The sequence below is a fragment of the Alosa alosa genome, chromosome 2 (assembly GCF_017589495.1).
Source record: "Alosa alosa isolate M-15738 ecotype Scorff River chromosome 2, AALO_Geno_1.1, whole genome shotgun sequence".
Classification (NCBI taxonomy): Eukaryota; Metazoa; Chordata; class Actinopteri; order Clupeiformes; family Clupeidae; genus Alosa; species Alosa alosa.
Window position 1 is genome coordinate 18,951,779 of NC_063190.1, and position 27,535 is coordinate 18,979,313.

The 27,535-nt window shown below is 42.9% G+C and overlaps 3 protein-coding genes across 4 annotated transcripts; 1 reads left to right on the plus strand and 2 right to left on the minus strand.

Annotated features, from left to right (window-relative positions):
- The first annotated feature begins 805 nt into the window (after positions 1-805).
- Positions 806-15,213, plus strand: nle1 (notchless homolog 1 (Drosophila)). 2 transcript variants are annotated; one of them, XM_048237436.1, is made up of 13 exons: positions 806-898; positions 1,327-1,472; positions 6,535-6,752; positions 7,571-7,650; positions 7,738-7,814; positions 8,580-8,677; positions 9,155-9,347; positions 9,876-10,011; positions 10,196-10,242; positions 10,476-10,678; positions 11,322-11,481; positions 13,753-13,823; positions 14,177-15,213. In XM_048237436.1, the coding sequence occupies exons 2-13, from the start codon at positions 1,335-1,337 to the stop codon at positions 14,187-14,189; spliced, it is 1,434 nt and encodes a 477-aa protein (XP_048093393.1). In that variant the 5' UTR covers positions 806-898; positions 1,327-1,334; the 3' UTR covers positions 14,190-15,213. The 2 variants fall into 2 exon arrangements, with proteins under 2 accessions (XP_048093393.1, XP_048093394.1); XM_048237437.1 differs by having other exon boundaries at positions 812-898; positions 1,330-1,472.
- Positions 15,214-15,439: 226 nt separating this feature from the next.
- Positions 15,440-20,310, minus strand: slc25a1a (solute carrier family 25 member 1a). Its single transcript, XM_048237438.1, has 9 exons — positions 19,908-20,310; positions 18,919-19,026; positions 18,692-18,791; positions 18,467-18,605; positions 18,090-18,174; positions 17,679-17,783; positions 17,442-17,557; positions 16,967-17,040; positions 15,440-16,230 (listed from the first exon to the last, which is right to left on the minus strand). Exons 1-9 carry the CDS (start codon positions 20,173-20,175, stop codon positions 16,116-16,118), a joined length of 1,110 nt encoding a protein of 369 aa, XP_048093395.1. The 5' UTR covers positions 20,176-20,310; the 3' UTR covers positions 15,440-16,115.
- A 710-nt stretch (positions 20,311-21,020) lies between these two features.
- Positions 21,021-23,735, minus strand: LOC125290958 (F-box only protein 39-like). Its single transcript, XM_048237434.1, has 3 exons — positions 22,386-23,735; positions 21,490-21,666; positions 21,021-21,171 (listed from the first exon to the last, which is right to left on the minus strand). The coding sequence occupies exons 1-3, from the start codon at positions 23,556-23,558 to the stop codon at positions 21,034-21,036; spliced, it is 1,488 nt and encodes a 495-aa protein (XP_048093391.1). The 5' UTR covers positions 23,559-23,735; the 3' UTR covers positions 21,021-21,033.
- Positions 23,736-27,535: the final 3,800 nt, after the last annotated feature.

Consider the following 27,535-nt stretch of genomic DNA (forward strand, 5'->3'; position numbering starts at 1 on the left):
AAAAGAAAAAAAAAAGAAAAAAAGAGAAAATAAAGTACAAAATGCATATATATGCTTAATGTATAAGTATATAGTATATAAGTATATATACTTTTTTGATCCCGTGAGGGAAATTTGGTAATGTGTGCATGCAGTTCATTAGTTCAGGTAGCCTAACATTTAATTCATAGGCCTATACAAGATTTTTAAAATCAGCCTACTTTGTGATAAATTGTTATGGTTATGGGATTTTGCAGACGCCTTTGTCCAAAGCGACACACAAATACAAAAACAACATAATATTTAAAATTTAACAGGGAAGAGATTAGAAAGTTGGTCAAACTATAATAAGGAGATTCACAATAATAAACAATGTCAATTCAATCAATAGCCTAATAAAATAAACAATGAAAATAAGGGAAAATTGTTTTTTTGTTGTTGCTCAATAATAAACAGTAATGTCCATTCAATCAAAATGTAAAAAACAATGACAATGCATAAGAAGCGCTTAAAGAACTAAGTGTAGCCTATGTTGAACAGGAATGTCTTTAGACCCCTCTTAAACGACCCAAAACTACCACAGGAACGGAGAGCACTGGGCAACTCATAAATAGCCTAATGTTTGAGATATGGCACGTGAACACTCGGGTTACGGACAACACCAAACACAGAAATTGTAGGCCTACCACAAAACACCAATGCGTCTAGTCATCATCTGTTCAAATCATTGCCACAAGATGGCAGTCAGCACCAGCATGATCCGACCGGATCCGACCCGACCAACCGTCAGTGGTGGTCGCATGTTAATGACGAAGTATGATGCGATTAAACTGCGTCTGTGTTGTCAAATGGACACACGTGTGAACTAACTTTTTCTGGTCAGCTACATCTCCGAGCATCTGTCCAATATACTACCAGGGTACGTTATCTCAACTTAACACATACGATTCAGTTTTCAACATTTGTATGGTGGATTCACCCAAAAATTATCCTACTTCCCCGCACGTAGGCTATCAACAAGATATATTGTACGTTGTCCGAATCAGCTGTCGGAGCAATTTAAAGTTAGCCTAGTTAGTGAGCAAGAAAATCCCCACAGAGGTTAGGATAAGGGTATAATATAACGGTAGCCTATAATGTAATGAAACGAAGACCCATCTACGAATCCGAAACGTTTAAGAGCATGTGACTTGTCGTAGTTCGCAAAAGCCTGCGTATGATAATTCTGCCATGTTGCCGAGTTAGCTTCACCAGCGAAGATGTCTCACAGCTAACAGCACTTGTTACAGTTTAACGTAACGTTAGTAATTCTTGTATGATGACATTGCCATTTATTATTATGTGTAGCAGGGATAATGAGTGGAGAGGAAGTGGAACGTATGCTCATCCAGTTTCAGGATGAAGCTGGTGAGGCTCTTGGATCACCTTTCGATGTTCCTCTCGACATCGGCCCGGACAAACTGCAGCTGGTCTGTAATGCCCTCCTCCAGAAGGTGAGTGGATGAGGCGTCTGATCTGACATCGTTGGGCCCGGATGGGATGCCATTTTCGTCTGTATGGAAAGACAGATGATGCTGAACATCTGCTGCAGTCTGTTGACTGACTACAGTTGGTAGACTGTAGAGTAGACGGAGTTAATCATACCCAACCCAACACCGGCTTGTGCGGTGAAACTGCCAAAGATGGTCCAGAACGCAATGGCACGTTGTCGATCCACCACAAAGGCAGGGCTGCCAACTTTTCAAAAAACCTTGGAGTGAGATTTGGTGGGGCCAACCAAAATTTTGCTGCGGAAATTTTTGTTTGGCTCATTCAGCATTATACCGTACAGTAAAAAAAAACGTACATCAGTGGTTCTCAGGTGAAGGGACCAGGCATGGACGGATTATGAACTTTTGGGCCCCTGAGCCCACAAGGGGGTTTGGGGGTCCTCCCCCAGAATTTTTTTAATTAGTTTGATGTGATTTCCTGTATTCTGGTGCATTTTGGGGATGGCCAATACTAAATTCAATCAGATTCATAGCCTACATCCTGATGTGTTGATATTGAGGCAATGATTCCATGCAAAGGCTTGGGCTTCAGGGCCCCCTGACACCTTGGGCCCCTGGGTCTGGGCCCGGAAGGCCTGTGCAGTAATCCATCCCTGGGACCAGGGTCCTAGAGTTAAATTAACATTGGTATCAAAGGGATCTAGCCTACTAGTAGGACCATGGGCGTCGGAGGCATTCTGGAAATGGGTGGGACATTTCAGTGGGGGGTATGGGGTCCTCCCCCAGAAAAATTTTTTTGGACTAGATGCAATTTCCTGAATTCTGGTACATTTTAACAGGTTATTTAGATACTTCTATATAACAAAATAAAGCCAGCCTACGAAATTAATAAAAAGTAAATCATGCATAATTTAAAAATAACTCGATAGGCTACTTGGCTACGCAATAAGGTTTCCATTACAGCACTGCAGATGTTCAATGAACGCATGAAAGCGGATGGTTTGTTTGAAATCCCAACACTCTTTCAACTGAATAAGTAATGGTGATCATCAAATACCTCCCCAGATTTCAGTGCCCATCAGTCCCAACATTTAACAATATAATCAAACAGTCCAAAAGTAAATTAAATATCAAACTAAACCGAAAATGTCATGCTTTTGAAGGCCTACCAGTATGCGCTCCAAGAAACGCATGTCTCAAAAATAAAACTTGCATAAGAAATAAAGGGCTGTCTCGAATACAATCGTGCCCCTAAAGGCCTGTACTTTGTCTTAAGACCCCGGCCATAATTTGAGGATTTACAGTATCTAAGTAGACAAACTAGCTTCAGATATCCAACAGAGTGAATACGAGATTGTGCAGTCGCTGTGGTTAGTGACGTGATGCTGTTAATGGGGAGTTTTACATAGCCTAGCGTAAACCTATAGGTTATTATTTATTTGGCGTACCTATAAGGCTTTTTACTTTATCAAAAGTGAGGGGGACGACTGATCTCTTCAACACTGCAGGGGATTTGGCGCTTGTCACTGTGTGTGTGACAGCAGAATGGGAGAATCGTGTAACAAAAAAAAAGTTTGAGCCGATTCTGGCGCAAATGGGAGAATCCAATGAAAAGGACAATGAAGCACTAAACAGATGCTGAAAACAGCACTGGTATTTCACACGGCAAAAGTGTGTGTGTGTGTGTGTGTGTGTGTGGGGGGGTCCAAACTAACAATTTTAAAAGTGGGTGGGTGTTTGGTAAGAATTTAAGAAATGTTTTTATATTTTAACTTTTAAATGCATCAATCAGGTGCACTTTCAAAATAAATTCTGAGGTCAGACTTGCTTTTTTTTAATGAAACATTTGTGCTGTAGCCTAAGCTATTTTGCACTTCAGAATTATGACCATGCATACACAGGTGGAATAGTTATGGACAGGCTTGGAATGTCACCATTCTGGGGGCAAGGCCACTTGGCCTTCAGTTGGGCATATTTGGTGGGGGGCACAAAGGCCAAAGTTAACTATTAGTAGTAGGCTATAACAATGATCAAAGTTGTATTTAGCCTATTCACTGCAGTAGACCTGCATCACTGTATGAAACGTTACAAAAACATGAAATGAAAACATGACATATTACATAGAACTGTAAATCATCTGACTATCTAATATTTACAGATATCTAGGCTATATATAACATTTATTTTATATTTGGCCTGTTATGAAATCATGTATTGAACAATTTAAGCACAGCTCAGCTTTAAGAAACTCAAATAGCCTAGATGCATGCTTAGCATTTTGTGATCATTAAGGCTACTTTTACAAACTCTTAGTCAGCTGTCCTCTGATTTACCAATATATAGGCGATATTTGTAACATTTATTTTGTATTTGGCCCGTTATGAAATTATGTGGAACAATTTAAACACATTGTAAAACTTAAAGCCCAAATCTGGAGACATCCATGTATGTCGAATTTTACTGCAAATTCAAAATTGGATTACTCTGGAACGGCTAACTGTACAGGGGACTGCTTTACACTTTTGTGTTCGGTAAGGTCTCCTGTTTGTTCTGATATATGGGTTGTCATGTGTTAAAAGAAGGGTTCGTAAAGTATTACACCGAGATGAATGGGTATGGAGATCATGGGGGACTTAACACCTTCAGTAGAATGTATGATTAAATTGAATTATATTATTTACTTTTCTCGCGAACCGTTCAACACAGCAATTATCGGCTAACATCGTTTAAAAGCTGAGAAAAACCTCTTTCATGTGATACGTGGTGTCTGTGTGATGAATAGGCTACTTCGCGAGTAGTTCAACATGAGAATGGGTGAATTTGGACGCACTTTCTTTCTTGCGCTGCCACTTTCTCCACTGCGTAAATGACTAAATTAATTTGCGCTGTGAATGCTAAGATTATTTTGACAGGCCACAGGCTAAATAAAAATCGCTATTAGTAGGACGCAAAGCAGAATATTGAAAGAAGGTGGCACCAAGGCCACCGTGGCCTGTAAACCTCTGATTTTCAAAGGGACCTCACGGCCAACGCAAGGGGCTACGATGGCCATGGCCGTCGTGCCCGCCGTGAAATTCCTACCCTTATGGATATGGCAATAAGTTCACAACCACAAAAACATATGCTAGGCCTACATTTCACAGTTCAGAAACATTTCAGCACTCCATGAAATTATGCAAAAGTGGTCACCTGTGTTATTCAGCTAGTTCATTTAAGATAATATATTGGTCATTGTAAGCCTATAGCCTACTACATGCTATTCCTTTTTCAGGATGTACCCATATCTGCATGATGTGAATGTTTGCATATGGCTTATGTCAGGCTTTATATCAATATTTGTGTCTCATTATTTGATTTTCTTCATATTGCATTAATGTCACTAGGAAGCATGCCAATATAAATATATTAATTTATCTGTGTAAGTGGGATTAGCTGGAACCTGACAATATAAGAACCATGATAGTGGGATAATCTATGGCTGAGCAATTTACAAAAATGTACCACTTATTGCACAGAGGAATGCTTTATATCCTCGTATACAGTATGGTTTGCGGTTTATTGTGATATTGGGTTTGCCACGTGTTGTGTGAAGGGTTAGTGAGATATTAAACCGAGAGTAACGGGTGTGCACTGTGCAAAATGCAAATATGATTAGCCTAATCCTGCATGTCCGTTCAATGATAATTTTCTCGCGCTAATATCATTGGAAAGCTTAGATTCCGTTTGTTCACATGATCTGTGATATCATATGTATAGGTTTAGTTTAGTTGAACCTCATCTGCCAGGTATTTGACCTACCAGGCTGACACTTCAGCGTGAAAAACACTCAATAATACTCAAAGCATACCTGAAGCCGGGGAAATGCGGGGGAGATGCGAATGGGATGGCTTCTGAAGTAGCATCGCAAATGAGTGAAAATTTAGAAAATTCCACAGACAGGGGGTGCTCTTGAACCCTCTCACCGTCTCTGAAAGCATAACCGTGGCTCAACAGGTAGATCTATAGTAAGGCTAAACTCATTTTTCAGGCATCTGACCGACCGGGTTGACACTTCAGCGTGAGAAATCGGGGGTGTGGCGTGTGAGTGTGTGAAACTAATCAAATGCGTGTGTCTCACGGCCAATGCGTGAGAGTTGGCAGCTATGTGTAAGGTATTGTTTCAGATCGTATCTGTTTTCTTACTTCACCATTAACCACACAGTTTCAACTAAACTCTCAGAATGGTCAAAAATCGAGAGTTTTTATAAGAAGAAAGTGATTTAGAGAACACATAGTGGCAGCAATAAGATTCTCTTTATTGTGACTTCATGTGGTCTCCCATCCAGTAAATGACCACGGGTATGCTGCTTAGCTTTTGACAAAGACTGAACACGGGTAACACAGCGAGCCACGAACTTTAAAGGCTACATCTCCAATACGAAGCATTTGACAGATTTGTTTCACCCTAAACAGCTCTGAGGTGTCGGAATCGTTTCAAAGCTTCGGAACAATTCGGCACGATTGCTTCGAACGTTTCAGTGTTTCAAAGCCTCGCTTTGCCCATCCCTATCCGAGAGTACCTCTTCTTTTAACACGTCTAACAACCCAACACACCTTACATGCACTTCCTTTTTACCTCCTACTTACATTTACATTTGCATATTTCCTTCTACCTACCTCTCCTACCACGATCTCCCTCAACTACACACTATGACTAGTACTTAAACTTCAGCTATTTCACCCTCTGCTTGTAGTATTGTTACCGAAGGTCTTCGTTACAATGTAGCTTGAATGTTATTCCTCATTTTGTTAGTCACTATGGATAAAAGTGTCTGCTAAATGAATAAATGTTAATGTAAAGTTGATCTTAAACTCTTCCTAGTAGTCATGATTTACAGTTTAGATAATAATCATATCTAGGGATGCATGATGAAAGTTGTTGCAGTAGGTGCAAAGTAGGTGTTATTGACAATCAATTAACACATCAAGACGAGTAATTTCCTGTTAACAGAAGTGAGGTGACCGCATGTAAACAAACACTGACCCAGTTTTCACACATGCCCCTTTCCTCCATCGTCCAACACAGGAAGAGCCAGTGCCGCTGTTGTTCTTTGTGAAGGACGCTGAAGTGGTGTCATCCCTGAGGACGTGTGTGCAGGCCCTGGGTGTGGAGACAGAGCAGGTGCTGCCCGTGGTCTACCAGCCCCAGGCTGTGTTCAGGGTGCGGGCAGTAGCGCGCTGCACAAGCTCCCTGGAGGGTCACACTGAAGCAGTCATCTCTGTATCATTCAGCCCTACAGGAAAGTAAGTCTGGCTCTGACTAAAGTCTCCTATTAGTTCTAATTAAACGTGTTGTGAACAAACAATATCCTACAAATAATTTAAAGTTCTCAAACTATGAGAGTTTTATGAAGTGCTGGCAAAAACATCTGAAATAACCTGATGAGAACTTTGTGAACTCTATGAACATTTGAATGAGTGAATAAAAATAGAAATAATTATTCCAGAAAGTCCATGACTTGAATAGAAGTTAATTAGTTATTAACAATTAATTGATAAACTTTTAGAATACTTAGTCAGCATAGGCCTCTTACATTGTTTGCAGGTAGGCCTACATTTCATTCCGTTTTCGATGGCAAACGCAAAACAGCGCCAAAACAACCACCAGTGGACAAAAAGAGTATTACATAGACTCGCCATAGAGAATGAATGGGGGAAATTACGGAGGTCATAGTTTGACGATGTCGTACTCCTGTGCAGGCCAGATGCTATATACCACGGACATGTTTTGGGGGGCCACCCAAAAATGAATTGGCGGGCCGTAGTTTGGGGTACACTGATGTAGACAAACTTTGAGAAAAATCTGAGACAATGCGGCAACCATGTTCCTGGATTCTGATTCTGATTATTTGACACAGAATAACCCATATTGGGAACCTGGATCTATGAGTTTAGTGAAACAGGATGATTTCAAGGACTCAGGAACAGCTGAGTCCTAGCGGAGACGAAGTTGTCTTTAGAGTAATTTACTTACAGACTTACAATGGCTGCTCTGCCAGGGTGTTTAAACAAATCACACTTTTAAGTTCATGTCCTTTAAAATTGTTTTTGTCTTTCAACAGGTACTTAGCCAGCGGCTCAGGTGACACCACTGTAAGGTTCTGGGATTTGAGCACGGAGACTCCCCACCATACTGCTAAAGGTGACTGCCTAAGCCTGCGCTAATGCCATTAGCATGTGACAGGCTGTGTCTGTCTTTTAACCACCGTTTTGTCCACCTTCCCTCCAGGCCATACACACTGGGTTCTGGCCATCTCCTGGTCTCCGGATGGCAAGAAGTTGGCCTCAGGCTGCAAAAACAGCCAGGTAAATAAATACATCAGTTCCTAAAGCAGTTAATGAACATGATGCACAAGGCACTGGCAAATAACAACAAGGTTACTGAATCCAAGAGTTGTTTGTATATTATAACAATTTGAAGAGCACCAGTCAGTATACGTAAGAGAGCAATATACACAACCAGCCTAATGAAAGTTAAGTTGATCCTTTCTTTGTCATGAAGTAGGGCTGCACAAGTTATCGAATTTTATTCGAAATCGCAATTTGAACTTTGTAACAGTGCTTGTGTAACAGTGATTGAAGCTCACCGAAAAGGAGTGCACTGCTTCTCATGCACTATTGATGTTCACCAATCAGAAGTGGCCCGTAATTTAGGCGCAATTTGGAATATTGAACTGAAGCTTGACTTTCAAAATTAATATTGCTAATCACATTGCGATCGCAATATCGGACCGAAAAATCACAATTAGATATTTTCCCCAAATCATGCAGCCCTAACATGAAGGCTTACAGGTCTGGTGCTTAAAATGGAAGTGAGGGTTACAAAGGCACCCCAAATTACCTCCATTACGTGTTTGTGTGTTGGGTCACCTGGAAGAACCTTAGTGCCCCTACAGCTAACCTGGGGCTGCAAAGCCATCCAGGTGCAGATCTGGAGCAAGTCTGTGTTATGTGATGACGAACATGATGAGTTTAGTGGGGCGCGTGTGGCTCTAACGTCTGTCTCATGGCGTGCCATGCTGTGCCTTGCCGTGTTGTGTTGTGTTAGTGATAGCAATGTGTCCTCTGCAGATCTGCCTGTGGGATCCGGTTACAGGACAGCAGCTGGGCAAGACTCTTACGGGCCACTCTAAGTGGATCACCTGGCTCTGCTGGGAGCCGCTGCACCTGTGAGTTATAAACGCTTCTGCTGCTGCTACTGCTGCTGTGGATCTAGTGATCTGCTTTAAAAGGCATGTGTGTGCTCTGTAAGCCTTTAACAGAAGGAGTCTCTGTATTTAGAATGGCTGAGTTATTTCTCAATGACCGTATGTGCCCTAAAGGGTTGCCTATTATTTTGGTTTTGTCCATACTACAGATGGTGTTTATAATGTCGCCAAGGTCTATTAAACATAACAGTGTTAAACATGTTTCAAACTCACCATTCAGAACATAGATTCAGACATGTTTTTTATCTCAATTGTTTAATTGTGATTTTTGGATGTTGCTGTAATCCATAATTTTTGCCAATACTATAATGACTTGCTGTTTGTGAGCAAAACTATTTGATAATTATTTTGCAGCCTATGAGGAGCATTTTCACAAACCTTTTCTCCACACTGGAACTGTTCTGCTTTTTGTCCTAATCACCACCGTCTTCGTCACAGGAACCCAGAGTGTCGGCACCTGGCCAGCTCCTCTAAGGACGGGAGTGTTCGGATCTGGGACACGGTCCTGGGCCGCTGTGAAAAGATTCTGACGGGTCACACCCAGTCGGTCACCTGTGTGAAGTGGGGCGGGGACGGCCTCCTGTACACTTCCTCACAGGACCGGACCATCAAAGTCTGGAGGGCCAAGGATGTGAGTGGGTTTGTGGGGGCTTTGCATGATGACATTTCTATACATCACAAGATAGAGTGAATTAAGTCTTGATTTCAAGAGACACATCGCAGCAATTTGACAAAGTTTTTGAAGCAAGTTGCGTATGTAGGTGTGTTTTCCCGTGCATCTCGCCGGTGATTTGCTGTAACAGTTTCTTATGTTTTTATGGGCAAGGTTGGCCCAAGTTGTTTTTGTGGCCGTTTTTGGAGCCTAGGCTGTCCACGGAGACCTTTTTACAGTGTATTAGGGGCGCAGGCAGCTAGTGGATGGTGAGGTGATGTTAACTGTATGTGACAAAAAAAATGTTGGCTCAGAAACTGTGTTACATCGCTTATAGCACCTTTAATAGGACCCTCAGGCTTTCAGTTTGGTTTATTGTGCCTTGGTGGGTGCTACACATTGATTTCACTATATAAATGCAATGTGGGGTTGTTGTAATAAATATTCCCAATGGCTGTTTTTAATTCATTGGCATGTTTTTGACCTTGGCTGCCCTCTCGCTCTTAGGGGGTCCAGTGTCGTACCCTCCAGGGTCATGCCCACTGGGTGAACACTCTGGCACTCAGCACTGACTACGTCCTCAGGACCGGTGCCTTCGAGCCGGCCACGGCTACAATCAACGCGCAGGACCTCAAAGGCTCATGTATGTAGACACACCAAGTAGCACTTACACAAAAAAATGTCTTCCGTGTGCTGGATCTATCTGTATTTGATCTATCTATCTATCTGTAGTTAACTTGTCTTTCATTACTGTTTATTCATGTGTTATCTGTGTGTGTTCTGTAGTTACCTGTATTTTATTACTCTTTATTTAATGTGTTTTACAGTAGAGGAAATCAAAGAAAAGGCCCTGGAACGGTATAACAAAGTCAGGGTGAGAATGTGTTTTTTGTTTGTTTTCCTTTTGAACTAACTAGGCTGACAGAATTCATTATATTATCAGTAAAAAGTTACGTTGTAATGTCCTTATCAATTGCCCATATACCCCATAACCATGTTAGTTGCAAAAAAGGGGTTGTTCCTGAATAAGTTATAGGAACCAAAAAAAGTCTGCCTGAGCTCTTATTCACCACCGGTCACTGTCCACCGTCTGTCATCTCCCCTAAGGGCCAGGGCTCTGAGCGGCTAGTGTCAGGCTCGGACGACTTCACGCTGTTCATGTGGAACCCAGCGGAGGAGAAGAAGCCCGTGGCACGCCTCACAGGTCACCAAGCGCTCATCAACGAGGTCCTCTTCTCGCCAGACACGCGCCTGCTGGCCAGCGCCTCCTTCGACAAGTCCATCAAAATCTGGGAAGGACGCACCGGCAAGTAAGAGAGCTCAGATAACCTACAGCAGGGTTTCTTTGTGGGAATTACTTACTTGGGGTTAAGTGCCTAGCTCAGGGACACAATGGTGGCAGCTGGGAATTGAACCCTCAACTTTTCTGCTTACCGGCCAGCGCCCAACTACGTTAGCAACTTTGTTGGTTGCAATGCAACCAACTGCGTTAGCAACTATGGTTTTGGGAAACGCGTCCCAGTTCTGTAGCCATTATACTAATTCCATGCAATTCTATCTCCTCTCGTCCACTGCGGTCCTTTGCTAAGCGTCTGTTGTATTGACCATTCATCAACGCTAAGAGGCTACAGTCAAGCCTCTTTTCTTCAGTGATTCCCTTATTGGTGGAATGAGTAACCTAATGTTCTATGTTCAATGTGAGAGTTTTGGGACTTTCTAGAACACCATACAGTGTCGTGATAATTCATGGCAGAGAGGCTGTTAATTCCAGAGCCGTTTCCTGTATCTGTGTGATGTGGGTTTTGCAACTTTCAGTAGTACCCCTGAGACCGGTAGCACTTCCTAACTCCAAAATCAGTAAATGAGAGACTCATGGGATATTTCTAAAGGATCTTTGTTCATACCCCTCGCATGAAGGTGTTGAGTTCCTGACTTCCTGTTCTCTCCTGTCAGGTACCTGTCGTCCCTGCGTGGCCACGTGTCTGCCGTGTACCAGGTGGCGTGGTCGGCGGACAGCCGTCTGCTCGTGAGCGGCAGCAGCGACAGCACTCTGAAAGTGTGGGACGTCAAAACGGGCAAACTACACACTGACCTGCCGGGACACGCTGACGAGGTGAAGGCCATATCTGGCTCATGTCTGAATTCACCAGTTAAAGCTCTTCAGTTGGGTTATTTTGGAATATGTCTGGGAATATGTCTGATCTTAGCTATCAATCATTGTTATTTCCAGTAGCGTGCACACTTCAGATTCATATTATTATCTTAAGTTTCACTAATGAGGCCCTTTAGGGGGATGCTGTGGTGCAACAGGCTACAGTGCTCATACCATGTACGGGTACAAGTGCCCACGTGGACCCAGGTTCGAATCCGACCTGCGGCCATTTCCCGATCCCACCCCATCCTTCTCACCCACTTACTTCCTGTTACTCTTCACTGTCCTATCCAAATGTTAGTTAGTTAGTTAGTTTATTAGTTGTCCCCTTGGGGAAATTCTTTTTCACATTTTCCATACAGCTTTTCATCCTTCATGGTCACAGGCACAGAGATGTACATACATGAACACATACATGGGAATGACATACTGACATACACCTTACATACATCACAGGCAACTGACATAGACCTTTACATAAAATATTGGGGTTTTCATGGGAAAAACATACATTTGTTTTTTTTTTTTGCACTGCATATATTTATCTGTGGGTCTTTGTGTTGTTGAGTGTTTGGATTCCTAGGGGGATTAGGCTTCTGCTGAAGCGGGCTTTATTGCACCTTATGCTACTAAACCTCCTGCCAGAGGGTAGGGGTGAGAAGTAGCGGTTGAGTGGGTGGGTAATGTCCAGGGCTATTGAATGAGCAATACGTGCGATGGCCTTAGTGTTTAGTTCTTGTAGGTTTGGGGTATGTAGACCTATTATTTTGGTAGCAGTATTGGTTAGTTGGGTGAGTTTGTTACGGTTTTTTACAGTAAGGATGTTGAAGAAGCAGGTGGAACAGTATAAAAGGATGGGTTGGACAATGCTGGTATACAGTAGTAGGAGTAGATGAGGGGCAACATGAAGTCCTTTTAGTTTTGCACTTTTCCCGACAGTCTTTGGTTTCCTTTTTCTGTATGTCTGTTGTGTGATGTTCAAAGGTGAGGTTATTGTCAATTGTGAGTCCAAGGTATTTGAAATGGTCTACTGTCTCCACTGTTTCATTGGAAATGATGATGGGGTGGTGGGTTTGTGTGGATCCAAAAGCCATTTCTTTTGTTTTGCTGATGTTGAGTTTGAGGTAGCTATTTCCACACCACTGAGTGAAGTGAGAGACTGTGTTGAGATATTCTTGGGTTGAATGAGTGTCTGTGAGGAGGCCAAGGATCGCGGTGTCATCGGCGTACTTGAGGAGTATGGTGTTGGATGAGGGGCTGGTACAGTCGTTTGTGTAGAGGGTGTATAGGAAGGGGCTTAGTACACAACCCTGCGGGGCTCCTGTGTTGGAGGTCAGTGCAGGTGTGGTTGTTGTGCTTACCCGGACGGACTGTTGTCTGTTGGTGAGGAAGTTGTGGAGGAGATGGATCAGGCGGGAGGGGACGTTGAGGTGGCGCAGTTTCTGGATCAGTAGGTGTCTTTGAATGGTGTTGAATGCAGAGCTGAAATCTGCAAACAGAATCCTGGCAGTTGTGCCTGGGGAATCCAGGTGTTGTAGGAGGAGGTGCAGCAGGCATGCCACAGCATCCTCAGTGCCTCTCTTGGTCCTGTAGGCGAATTGAAAAGGATCCAGATGTGGACGGACATGTTGCAGGATGTTTTGTAGCAGCAGGTACTCCAGGCACTTCATCAGGATGGGTGTGAGGGCGATGGGGCGGAAGTCATTCAGGTCTTTGGGACGTGGTGTTTTGGGTACTGGGATTATTGTAGCGGTTTTCCAGAGGGTGGGGATTCTGCAATGATGGTAGACTTCACAGAAGAGTGGGTGGGTTATTGCAGAGAGTTCAGTGGCACAGGTCTTAATCACCCTTGCTGGGATCCCATCGGGCCCTGGGGCCTTGCCTGGCTTGCATCTCCTCAGTTGCCGCCTGACATCCTCCTCTGAGAAGGGGTCTGGGTCATTTGGGTCCAGCAGGGGGAGTGCATCCAGCTGACTGCAGCACTCCTCTGAGTAGTCGACTGAGTCGAACCGGATAAAAAACATGTTTAATTGATGTCCTTTCTCTGGTGAGATTGGTGTGCTGGGTCTGGGTGCATTTCCTGTCAGTATAAAGGCAAAAAGACCCAAAAATACACTTTAAAAAAACGCTTTAACTTATCTGTGAATATTTTGGAGCCTCTGTTTCTCACACATTTTAGTAACTTATCACACAGAGTAAGCTAAAGCATTTTTTGTTAAAATGTTGTGTCAGGTGTTTGCTGTGGATTGGAGTCCTGATGGCCAGAGAGTCGCCAGTGGGGGAAAAGACAAGTGTCTGAGGATGTGAGTACACACACACACACACAAACACTCATATGCCTATATTTGTACATGAATGTAATACTATAGCTTACCTACCTTAAGGCATTAGTAAATATGTGAGGTGTGCATCATGTTGAGCTGCTTTCCCTTAGGAAATCAATGAAGCTTTTACAAGCCTTTACAAGAAAGACATTTCATGACCGATACTAGAGGCTTTCTCCATTCAGTCTGTCAACATGAAAGACAAAAATAAACACTTATCTTGTAGAACCCCGCCCCCTAAGGCTAACAGTAATGTATTTAGATTACCACCCACCTGAACACCTGTCATGTTTGTTTACATTCTCTCTCTCTCTCTCTCGTCATGTTTCTAGATGGAGGAGGTAGTCAGACCAGACCCCAGTCCCTGCACCATCCAGTGAAAAAAAAAAAAAAAAAAAACGAAAAGATCACTGGCCCCAATCTATGAAGAGTTCATCAACAGAAACACTGCTGAACCAGCACCTAATCGTCCAGTGACCTACAATGAACTGTCTGACCCCGATAGATTGCTTTATTCTCACGCAGGACGGAGTACACAACCAGAGGAGAGGCTGGAGAGGAGAGGAGGGAGGTGGTGTATGCAGTGGTGGTACACTGTGCCTTTTTATTGTCTGTTATGGTTCATCCTTACACTTGCTGGCAGGCAGCTCTCGGAGAGTTGAGATTGAGTTGATGCTGGTCTAATCTCCAGCTAATCTGCTTCTGTAGGCCGTAGTACTCGTCTCAATTCCACACTCTGACTGAGGTGCTTACTGTCTACTGCTGATGTAAATACCCAGATATGCTTCCACTCTTTTCTGCAGAACTATGATGGCTATGTTTGTACAGAATGGTGAAATACTGTCAAATAAAATCGTGTAGTTTTCCATACAGTACAGATGGAGGGGAGGGGAGGTTGAATCATGTTTTCCCTCATAGGTCATAGGTGTGTTTTCTCATTGATCATTTGCAAATAAAACACCAAATAATATAAACGTGTGTGTGTGCAGAATTCAGCATGTATCACAGGTTATACCAGACTTTTTTTTGACCAGGTGGTTGTGATATCTTTTCAGTTGCTCTGGATTTTCCCCCTAAAATAGGAATAGTCCCAATAAATAACTTGAAACCATGCCTAACAAATTAGCGTTGCTGTAGCCTAACGCAACTTCGAGAATTCCCTGCTTGCGGCATGATTTCAGAATGAACGTAGGCCTACCCCGCTGCTTGTGTAAACTTGAAATAAAAAACAAGTTCATATGTAAGTTGTCGTGGTAACATATCGTAGGCTACATGATGTGCAATATAAGCCTATTTAATGTTATTGATTAATTAATAAATGTAGAATATTTTCTACTGGACATTGTGTCGGCTTATAATTTTTTCTGCCGGACAACTACACGTGAAACCGGCCAATTTCTGGCCATAGCTTGGTAACGTAAACACTACCCTCCTTGGTGGTGAAATTGGTGGGCCACGTCGACCCCCCCCCTTTCCGCCTATCTAAAAAAGACAGGTGTTCCACAATTGCGGCAAATCTGGTAGTGTAAAAATGACTTCTGGACTGGTTGCTATAAAGGGGAACTAGAACAATATACACCAGACAGTAAACATGGTTAATCATGGGAAATACAGGGAAATCTTTTTACTTGCATTTGTCTCAATTGATAAGAATACTTCAGTGTCATGTCAATATGTAACAAAAACTAAAATAGTGCTAAAATATCAAAGCAGCATAGGTTCACCATGAGCCTTTGAGCTATAGTTGATCTGCAAAATGACAACTGTAGTTTGTTGTTTTTGAGTGCCACAGAGCTACTTTAACTTCATGCCGAGGAAGAGAAATTGTTCAGAGTTTTAAAGATGGAGCATTTTCTTGTATTGCTCACTAACACTTCTTTTAGGTACAAGGTATCCATACACTACATTGTTTTTGTTCTGTACCAAACTATGTAAGAGCATGGTGAATAACAAGACACTTGTAACAAGTTTACAGCAGTGAAAAAAAAACAAAATAAAAACAAACATATTGTGCAAGGCTGAACATCTGAACAAGTATTTCGATAACGAACAAAGTTGTGCATTAACATCTAGCTTCTTTGTCAGCAGTTTGTTTTAACTCCACAGACACAGATGGTGTACTCTCTTTGGAAAGGAATCCAAGTTAAACCTATGTAGCACTCCCAGTTAAACCTATGTAGCACCTGTAGCACTCTTAGCCAGAGTACACCTTCCCCTATCTGCTGTCTACCGCTCCACCATTCAGGTAAGTACCAGGGCACTTCTCCCTCCCTATTCGGTCTTCCACATGTTATTTAACAGCTTGACCACCTCCTCGTAGATCACAAAGACGATGGCCACGTCCAGACACACTCTGCCCAGTCGAGGCACAGTGCCTTTGTAGAACCTGGAAGCACAAGGTTAGATGAGAGAATGAATATTCAATATTTTCTCCAGAAGCAATATCGGTATGGGGGAGAAAGTGTGTTGCGATAAAGGATAAATAAAAGAAAACACACTTTGCTGACAATGCCCACAGGTTTACTTTCTCAAACCCACCCACGGCTTGTCAAAAGCCTACATTTTGGCCCTTCCTGTTTGGTGTTGGAGAGGTCACTATTGGTTTTTATATTGTTCAGGTCACTATTTGCATGAGCCACGCCAAGACTAGAAATTTCATTCCAACTTTGTAAATTTAGTTGCCGACTGTGAAATTGCTCAAAAATCTTATGGTGGAAGGCCCGGCATAAGCCAAACACACCCAAGATGTCTACTTTATGTTTGTAAATGTAAATCGTAAATCAGGTTTATGGGCTAAACAAGGAATTTGGTCTCTGCATTTATCCCATCTGTGAATTAATGACACACAGAGCACACAGTGAACACACAGTGAGGTGAAGCACACAATGAGCACAAAGAGAGGTGAAGCACACACTAACCCGGAGCAGTGAGCTGCCTTGCTACAGTGGCGCTCGGGGAGCAGGAGAGCAGTGCTCAACCACTTCACCCCGCCCACATTTTTCCTACTGGTCGGGGATCCAACCGGCAACCCTTCGGTTTAAAGCCCGAAGCCCTAACCAGTAGGCCACGGCATACCCCACATGAATACTTGAGAGTTTTATTAATTGGCAGAAGATGCTTACGCTTGGGGTCCCTCGTTCTTCAGTATCTGGAATGCACAGTCCACCGTGCTTCTGTAGCGGTGAGCTTCCAGACCCTGAAATGTAAGACAGAAGGTTTAACAAGCCCTAGAGATTCACAGGTACTTCATCACAACCATGGTTTAACACAAAGGCTGGGCAAATCTGAATGGATTTACAGGAATTTCATCCTTAACTCCTACAGTCCTTCCTTTGTATTTACCGTCACACTTCCTACATGAAACTAATTTGATCTGTCACGATGGTTTCATTCTGTTTTCGTAATTCCCCCGAAACTACATACTCATAGCCAAATTACACAAGGAAAGATCTATACACTGTTTTAATCCCAGGACAGCTAGCAGCCTGTGGCTAATTAATGACAGACTAATCCAGACAACTGCAGTGAGAAATACATCGTCTCTCGTCATCGTCACTGCCAATACCTAGAGTATATTTGTCTATCAGCACACGTTACCTGCATTCTGGTTTTGACCACATCAAGGGGCGTGTTGCCAAACACACTGGCTGCGCCAGCCGTGGCACCAAACATAGCGGTCACCACTGGGTGCATGTCACGTCTGGGGTCATCACCTAGGAAACGCAGGTCAGAGAGGTCACACTTGTCCTAAACAAAAAACATTTCCAAACATTTTATGAGGTCTAGACTCATAAAGCAAGCCAAGCTTAGTATGCATGATGAAAAGCCACTCACCTTTGTACCAATTCCGTAGGGAGTTCATGACATAAAAGCGGATGGCCTGGTTGCTCCCTTGTTTCAGCACTGTTGCTGTCAGCCCTTGGTAAGTGCCTCGAATGCCTACAAAATTCAATAGGACCTATTTTTATATGATGTAATATTATATGTGCAATAATGACAGGCAAACCGTGGCCGTTTGAATTCAGTTTGAAGGGAACCTTTCATCACTGTTTAGTGCCAAAGTAGTCTGAACAAGTTTTATTCGAGAAATGGTAATTTGCCAATGTTAAAATAAGAATCAAAGGCCTACACAAAGGGGTAAAGTTGATCATCCTGTTATTGAAATGACAGGGGGAGCAGCAGACCTGAGTCTTAAGTGGCTAAATGAAGAGATACTGTCGGACAGTCTTAAGCACTCAGTATTACCTTGGTCCCTTATGATTTCACGAACACCATGGAAGAAGCCGCGATACCGCGGACGTAGTGAGCACTGGTCATGGATGAACTTCACCTGAGATAAGGGAAGATAAGGCGTGAGCAGGAAAGACTGGAACACTTTTAACTTCAAATCCATTAACATTTTTTTCGTACATTTCACTTTTATAACAATCTATTCATCTGCAGTATGCATTTATGTGTAAACAACATCAATAAGTATCACAGCATCAGTAGGACCTAACCAAAAATTAAATAACATAAATAATACACGCTATATGAAGCATGCTTAGTTGAAGTGTTCAATTTTTATGACCGTTTTTCCCTCTAAACACATGCTTCTGCGCTACATTTGATTGACAACCCACCTTGAGCGTCTCCATGGGACAGACTACCAACACAGCTTCAGCAATGCCCGCTCCCAAGCCACACCACAAGCTACGCGTGTTGTCAAGGCGACCATTGGCATCCCTCATAGGATTACTGAGCACCTCAAACGTGCCAAACCTGCATGGCGGATTACGTTGATTTAGACAAGGGAACATTCATGAGGAAGATTATTTAGTGTCAGAGTAACGACCAGTGCTTCTTACCGTACGGCTGATTTGGGTATAGAGCCGTAGAGGAGGGAGCTGAGGCCACGATACAGACCTCTAAGGCCATGATCCTGCACCGTCAGCTTTACACAGTCCCCTGTGAGCACAACAACACAAGGATGCTGAGTGAATGGTCAACCATATACAGCAGTGCTGCTGTTTCAATGAAAGAGTCAATAGCTAGGACTGAATGAAAACCAACCAGCCCAATAGAAGTTCCTTACCAATGCCCCTGTATCTAGGGTTGATGGCTCGGTGTTCTAGTTGAAGTTGTGTCTTGACATATTCTGTTGGGAAGGTGATGCAGATCTCTATCCCACCTGCAATCCCACCTATGAGGCAAACACAGAGATATGTGGTATACCTTACAGACCATGAATGAAGAACAAAACTTAAAACAGTTGAGAGACTGATTATAGGACTATTTTCTAACATAATATTAATCTTCATAGAAATGAATAACTTATCGTAACGTTGTATATTTATATTGTCTTGCAACAGAAGAGAAAAGGATGGCATAGCATGCCTGCACACTGCACAGTCATGTTAATGCGTTTACTGTAGGCTACTGTGCACTTGAATGGACAACTAGGCTAACGTTACTGTAAACAACAGAGCTAGAGTCCTGCCAAGGGAGGTCTAAAATAAACTGCTCTACATGTGCTCTACTACAGAGTAAGTAACTCTGTTAACAACAAAACTCGGAAGGTTTTAAGTGGTAACCTGATTATCTGGAAATCACTAACCTACCTTAGTTGACAAGAGTTATAAAAAAGCCGTTACTTTGTAACAAGTTGATAACACTCCAAAGACGTTTAGCTAGCCCGCTAACTGTTCTATTCTATCCTATAGGGGGCTGTAATGTAATGTTACGAAGTTGAGACGTTTATTAAGGTCAGTCATTTAGCTGCTAAGTTGGGTGGTGTGGGGTAAACGTGAGTTTATCAACATACAACAGATTAGCTTTGCCAGGTGGTGTATATCTTATCAGTAGATTTTCAAATTAAAACAAATAAATGATCAAACTTGCTGTGCAACTGAGATTGTGGGAAGCAAGGGCAAAACAGACGTCTCCTCATATGCACAGTTAGCTAGCAGGCTAACTGCATGGTTGTTTCGGTCGTACCCGTTCACTGGTATGACAAACATCGCGGTCCAGACAGACGCCGGGGAAATCAATAGATGTACATTTCACAAAACAACAAATATTTACCTGCAAGAATGGCTTTCCCGGGGTGTGTTACTTTCCTTCCACCAACTGCAGCAGCAGCCAATGTCCTTTTTGACGAACACGAATGATAGAAGTCTTGGGAACGATAGACTGCTGCAGCGCCTGTATGGTTAATGCTAACGTTACTCAAACATGATGATGATGGAATTGAGGTCAATGGATGGTGCTGCTGCTGCGAGCATCCACCCCTTAAACCTACATTTTTACACGGTCCCTCCGAAATGGAAAACGGTCTCCACAACGACGACATGGTTGCCTTCAGTCCCCAAATCTCTGCAAACACAGTCAATCGTTATTTCACCAATGCACAGACACTAACCTAAGCTCGAGACCGTCTGATGCATTAGCCAATTGGCTGCAGCCAACACAATAACAGATGGACCAAGCTGTATGGCGTGGTGGCCCCACACTCATGAATAATGACGTTAGAACTAATCTTCTAGATAGGCGATTGGCCAACTTCCTCTACCACCATAAGTTATTCTACCATTGCACCTACTACTTAATATTAAAACATTACAATAGCCAATAATGTCGCCGCTTAACGGAACTACAAGGTCACTGAATCGAAATGGGATTGATCAAAGCACAAACAGCTGTGCTGATGACATTTTTTTCTATCAGATAAATTAGTAGATTTCTGTAGATAATATGTCCCGATAAGGGTTTTTATGTGCATTTTTTGGGGGATGGAATATATATTTTGCTTGAAACCCCAGAAACTGTTACCATATAGACCATTTTTTTTGTAGTCTATGAATCTGCAATGAAGGGGTGAGGCCTATCTGTTGACCTATTTATTGTGTGATGCTGTAAACTGGTAGGCCTGTATGTATGAAAATACTGTTGACAGGTAGGCCAATACACTTTGGGTGCACAGGGTAGCCTAGCTGATACAACAATAGCAAACAAATATCCATCTTCACATGTGCACCTAGGCCAGTACGGTAAATATAACAGCATATGATGTTAAATGTAGGCTTTTCTGCTTATGCATTCTGCTTAGCAATCCCTGTCTATGGCTGTGTAAAATAAGGCTTCCTGGTGGTGGTGATAAGGGGAAAAAATGAACTCATCATAGAAATCTATGTTCGATCCACTTGTAAAGTCATTTAATGGGGAAGAGTTCAACTGAGAGCTGGAGCTCTGGGTGTGTGAAGTGGCTGTAAAAGGACATGAGCTCCTCCAGCCTCTCTTCCTCACTCTCCTCGTGGCTGTCTCCTGCACTGAGGTAGCACACCTTCACCTGTGCAAAACCAAAACCAACTCACTGCCGTCAGACTGGTTGAATTACATCGGGCAACTTTGTAGCCTATAGTTCATTCAGTCTGAAGTACAATGACTACAATAACTGATTTAAATGGAGTAGGGAGAAACACCTTTTCTAAATCTGGATTTGGCTACATTTTAAATCTGGAATCTTTAGAACACTGCTGACTCATTTATAGCAGCAGACACAACATTCTTTCCTTTCCTCTTTCACCTCTTATCTCCCCCACCACACACACACACACACACTCTCTCATTTTCAGATGTTCATGTCACGGCTGATTGATTGACTTACATCAAAGCTCCTGAGAGGGCATCTGGTCTCCTGGCAGTACTCAAGCACCTGCTCCACAAAGCTGATGTCCAGGTAGGCATTGACCACCAGGGTGTGCAACTGGCTGCACATCATCAGTAGATCAAGTAGCTCCCTGTCCACGGACTCATAACAGTTATCGATTTCCACAGACAAGACCTGCTCTCAAACATAATGGTGTCGAAGAGCCATGATGTTATTTACCATTTATAGAGTGCCTGTTTATGGCATTGACAATGTAGGGCCTATTAAGAGTGCATTTTGTTAATATTTAGAAGTAGCCTAATCAATTGATACTTTATACTTAACTACACAGACCTATATGTGCTATTGTTTTAATAGGTTAATGTATTAAAACACTATTATGCCTTTTAACATCAGGGGATTTCCGGGATTTAATAGCATCTTCCAAATACTATTCATTAGACCAGTGTAAGTGTATCAGCTGTTATTAAATAAATTCACTGCACTTGGCTAAATGTACACTTTCAATTAAGGGTTTGTGGACGAGGGACAATATGATTGTATGACAAATCAGAGCTGTTTGTCCATCTCTGTCCATCTATTGTCCATTGTTATGTTATGTTATGTTACGTTATGTTATGTTATGTTATGTTATGTTATGTTATGTTAAGTCATAAGAGATATAATGAAAATATGTTTAAACTAAAAAAAAAACACGTTTTTCACCATTTCGTGCCTTTTGCATAATCCTATCCTATTGGTGCATAATGTATAGGTCATTTAACAGTCTTTTAAAGTTCGAAGGTGGTGTTCCAACTTTAAAAGACTGTGATAGTCATGTTTCCTAACATATACTGTACATCAAATGATAGTCATGTTTCTTAACATAGGCCTACATAATTTCCCAAGCCTACCTGTAGCCGGCTGCAGTAGCGTGGTAGTATGTCTCTGAATATGGGTTTGGGGCTGATGTCCTGCTCACTGAAGTTGCACTCTGACATGGCGAAGGAGGACAGAGGGACATCAGGGAGCAGGATCCTCCGCAGTCTGTCTATGTTGGTGACCCCCTCGATGTCCACCTCCACACAGAGCTCAGGGCAGCTCCGCACCAGTGAGAACCAGGCGGACCCACATACCACCTGAGAGTGTGGCTCCTCGTAATGGCACTTCAGCTTCAGAAGTTTCAGACCTGACCTTCTGACCTTCGACCCCAACGCCTCCAGCAGCTCATCAGACACACAGCTGTAGCTGAGGATCAAACACTCTAGCCTGTAGAAGCGACTGATGAGGCGTGGGAATGCCTGATGGCTGTGCATGGGCACGTCGGCCGAGAAGAACCCCTCCAGGTCCAGAGAGACGATTCCGCCGGACATAGAGCCCGTGCAGGCAAGGTGCTGCTGCTGCGCCCTGGCCACGGTCTCCAGGATCCTCAGCCCATGTGGCAGAGTGGCCCGGCAGCCCCGCAGCCTCAGGTGAAGCAGGTGAGATGCCATGTGGCCCAGGAAGTGCGTCAGGCAGTGGACGACGGCGTTGCGCGTCCCTCTCGTCCACACGTCCTGCTGCAGGTCCAGGCTCCTGACGGAGAAAGAGCGCAGTCGAGCACCGGCGCCGCACAGCTCCAGGAAGAGCGCCCTGAGTGCCAGCTGGATCCTCCGGGCCACTGTCACCATGCGCCTGTACGGCAGCACCACCAGGACCTCCAGCTCCTCCAGGAAGGCGCCCAGTGAGCGTGCGTACCCCACCGCTATCTCCTGCTCAGGCCGCTGGCTCTTGGACGTGCGACCCATGAAGCAGAAACGGCGGCGGCGCCAGAGCGCCGGGGAGCGCGTGGCACGGTGCCAGCGGCTGCAGACGAGGGAGGCCCGGGCACGGTCCTGATCGCCCACCCACCGGAGCACGTGATGCAGACACACGTCAGGCAGCAGGTCCCAGTGACACGCCGGTGACTCATCCGCAGTACTGACGTCAGCAGTGGGCTCATATCTCTCCGCGCTGCTGTCTGGGTCTGGAGTTTCACGACTCTCCTCCTGGGTGCCAGCCTCTTCCTGCTCAGGAGTGATGTTCTCACTCGGCGCGCATAGACTCATCCTCGCCAGGTCACGTTCAATTCCTCTTCCAGTTTAAAGATCATATCTTTATGGAAACTTTATTTGCTCCTAAATTAGGTTTGAAGTCCCTGTTGAATCAGCCTAAATTGAATAAACCCATTTCCTGAGTTAGGGTGGATTATGAGTGAATAGCTATTTTAAAACAGTCGTGACACTTCATAAATATCCTCTGTGATGCACGACCCACTGCTTCTTTTGAATAGAACTGATTAGAACTCTCCTGTCATTGTTGTGTCACAACATTCTAATATGTACAAGACTGTTTTACTTTTTTCTTTTTCTCATGTATAGATTCTGTTTCGCAATGCTAAAATCACAATACATTCTCTTAATTATAATTATAATAATTTCTTACATTCTTTTAATTTTATGTTTTGTGTTCAGCTGTGAGAAAGACCAGATCAAACCTGTGATGGTAGGTTGTCTTCAATCTGTGAACATTTTCTTTACCTGGCAGTTTTGCATATAAAACAATATGATTTATTTTAAATTGGCATATTGCTGCGCTTTTCTTTTTACAATGTATTGTTTTATGGTTATGGATATTGTATTTAGCAGATGCTTTTGTCCAAAGTCACTTACAGAATATGAACATTGCAATAGTTGAAATTAACAGTTTTCTTGTAAGGATACATTAAGCAAAATAGTAATAATAACAAAAATGTCAACAACAATATCAAATCAATAATGAAAATAAAAATAAAAAAAAATATATATACAAACCATAATTCTAATTAATCAAGTCTTTAGACCCCTCTTGACTAACTGCAGGAACGCAGAACATTAGGCAACTCATTCTACCACCTAGAAATCACCAAGGAAAAGAGTCTTCAATATTTACCTAGCGTTAATAGCTAGCAGATGGTCATCAGAGGACCGCAGTGGGCGATTGGGAATATAAAGCTGGATCATGGAATTCAAATAGCAAGGAACAGATCCAGTAAGTGTCCTACAGCCCAGAGTTAGGGATTTGATTTGACTTGAATTTGTCCTGTTTTGCTGCTTGCCATCATCTTATGACTACTTGCTTAGGTATAGGGGTTGGTGTGACACCTTGATTGAATGTCATAAATACATTTAATGGTATTAGTAACTTATGTTATTAGTTACTTCATAATTTTAATTTCAAACAGCTGGCAGTTTAAAAGCAGTCAGTAGCCTAATACTTATTATTCACCACTGGATGGCAATATATTCCCTATATTTTCCTTTGCAGTGTAATATGTATCATGGAGTAAACTAGATGTACCGCATAGCGGTACAAAATATGACTGCCGCTCAGTCCTGTACATCCGTTCCGCGAAAATAAATCACACTTCAATTTGTCTCCATATTTTACTCCATCCCCCACTCTTGAAACTTTTGTGTATAATTGTTTGGCATGCCTGAGTGTGTGTGTGCGGCTGCACAGAAAGTAGCCTACTGGTGCTGAAAAGGTGAATAGATTGTAGAATAGCCAAAGAAGATGTAGAATTGTTATAAAACCTTTAAAATCTCTAAACAATCACAAGTAGGGCAGTTCATCACAGTTCATCCATTGCAACTGAATTGATGAAAGGTCACTTACACCTGTAGGCTACATTGTATTTGGGAAAGGCAAAAGGTATCAGCATAATGTTATTTATTTATTTATTATGACCGCCGCCCTACCCTCCTTTCGGGGGGTCCAGTCCAGCGGGGGGGCTACAGATCAAAACAAAAAATGACGGTTCCATGCTATCCATGTGGGGGTACATGCCCACCAAGTTTTGTGTACCCCGGTCTTTCAGTGTCCCGGGAATCCTTGTTGGTGTAATGCCACTAAATGTACACATAAATTATTTTATTGTAAGGCCCCCATGAACAAAAGTACACAAAACTTGGCATGCATTCGGAGGGTGTCATAATGATCCTACACTTTTAATTTCGTGCAGTTTTGACCTTGTCAGCCAGGAGATATTGTGATGAAAACACCTAATTTTTTGCTTTTTTAATTTTTAACTAGGTGGCGCTATACATGAAATAAGTGGTAATGGGATGGGTTGACATGCCCCTTAAGACCAACATACATAAAAAAGGTGGACCTCCTAGGCCCTACGGTTCTCGAGATATTCACAGAAAACTGTCTCCGGTCACCTACAGGCCAGTTGGTGTATAGTAACATAAATGAATTTATTGTGTGGCCCCCCATGAACGGAATTCCACAAAACTTGGCGTGCATACAGAGGGTGTCATAATGATCCTACACTTCCAATTTCGTGCAGTTTGGACTATGTTAGGTCACAGATACCTTCAATTACAACACCTCATTTTTTACTTTTTGTGTTTAACTAGGTGGCGCTATACATGAAATGAGTGGTTATGGAATGGGTTGACATGGCCCCTTGAGATCAACATACAAAAAAAAATGGTCCTCCTAAACCCTACGGTTTTCGAGATATTCACAGAAAACTGTGTCTGCCCCCCTCCTTTCGGGGGTCCAGTCCAGCGGGGGCTACAGATCAAAACGAAAAACGATGGTTCCATGCTATCCATGTGGGGTTACATGCCCACCAAGTTTCGTGTATCCCGGTCTTTCAGTGTCCCGGGAATCATTGACGGAAATTTGGGCATGCTAAAAGAAAAAAAAAAAAAAAAATCTGACCCTATATGACCGCCCCGCTTAAGCTGCTTGGCGGTCATAATAATATGTAGCAAAAACTAGAAAAGACTGATATTGACAGACACACCAGACAATTTTATTCACAAATTATTTCTAATGACATTTTGAAAGTGAGTGGCTTTCTTTCACAATGTAAGCCCATCTTTAAAACACTTGATCAATCTGACGTTACAAACACTAACATGTTTTTCTTCAACAGTGGAAATAATGGAATGAGGATGCCTTTTACTGAGTTGATCCCTTGACATTAAATAAAACAGGAATATCATAAAACATCTGGGCTTTGTTATGTGAATCCCAGTGAAGTTGGAAAGAGGTAGCAATATGTGATTTTGATTAAAAGTAGGCCTATGCTTTGACAACATTGCACATTACTGTAACGCTTACAGAAATCCAAGCTTTCAAAAGTGTCTCTTGGAATTGTGTGTCATTCTTCATCTTTCTCTGCGAGATGCAGGAGGTTTCAAACTCAAAGGTCTATGACCTAATGTCAGCAGTCATTGCATGGTCTGTGTAGCATGTTGATATGACATCAAAGACTTAACCATGGTCTGCACAGCTGTAGTCTCTTTGGGAAATCATTGTCCTAGATAAAAGATCTTCCAATGGATAAATAGTGTCTGCGCACCAGAGGTCAGTCACTTGTTGCTGTTGTGTTCTTCAGACCTTCAAACAATAAACATTTTGCCTGACAAAGACAAACAGAGAGAGAAATGACAGTGCTCTTGTCATGGCTATGAGGGTGCCCTGTCAGCCTTATGTACACCTCTTCAAAAAAAGTGTTACCCACAACTTTTCACGGCTATGTAACGTGCACGAAGAACAACTTAATCTTGCATAGAGACCCTGTGTGCGTGTGTGCGTGTGTCCGTCTGTGTGCACGTGTGTGTATGTGTGTGTCTGTGTGTGTGTATCTGTCTGTTTGAGAGAGAGAGAGAGAGAGAGAGAGAGAGAGAGAGAGAGAGAGAGAGAGAGAGTATGTCTGTATGTGTCACGTGTGTATGCGTGACGTGTGTATGTGTTTGTGCTTGTGCCAGTGCATAATGAGTGTCATCCACTCCACAACACTAAAGCAGAAGAGCCTGATCAGCTGGAAACTTCGCTCACTGCCTTGCACAACAGACAGACTGAGGAAGTCATTTGTCCCCAGGGCCATTGAACTGTTCAATGCTTCACTTAAGGGAAGAGGAGAGATAGACTTCTCCGCATAGTCTGTCTGCCTCTCCACCCTCTCCATGTTCGAGTACTGACTGCTCACTACTGTTTTACTACTGTCCACAGCCTAATGTTTGTACTACTGTTTTACTGCTACACT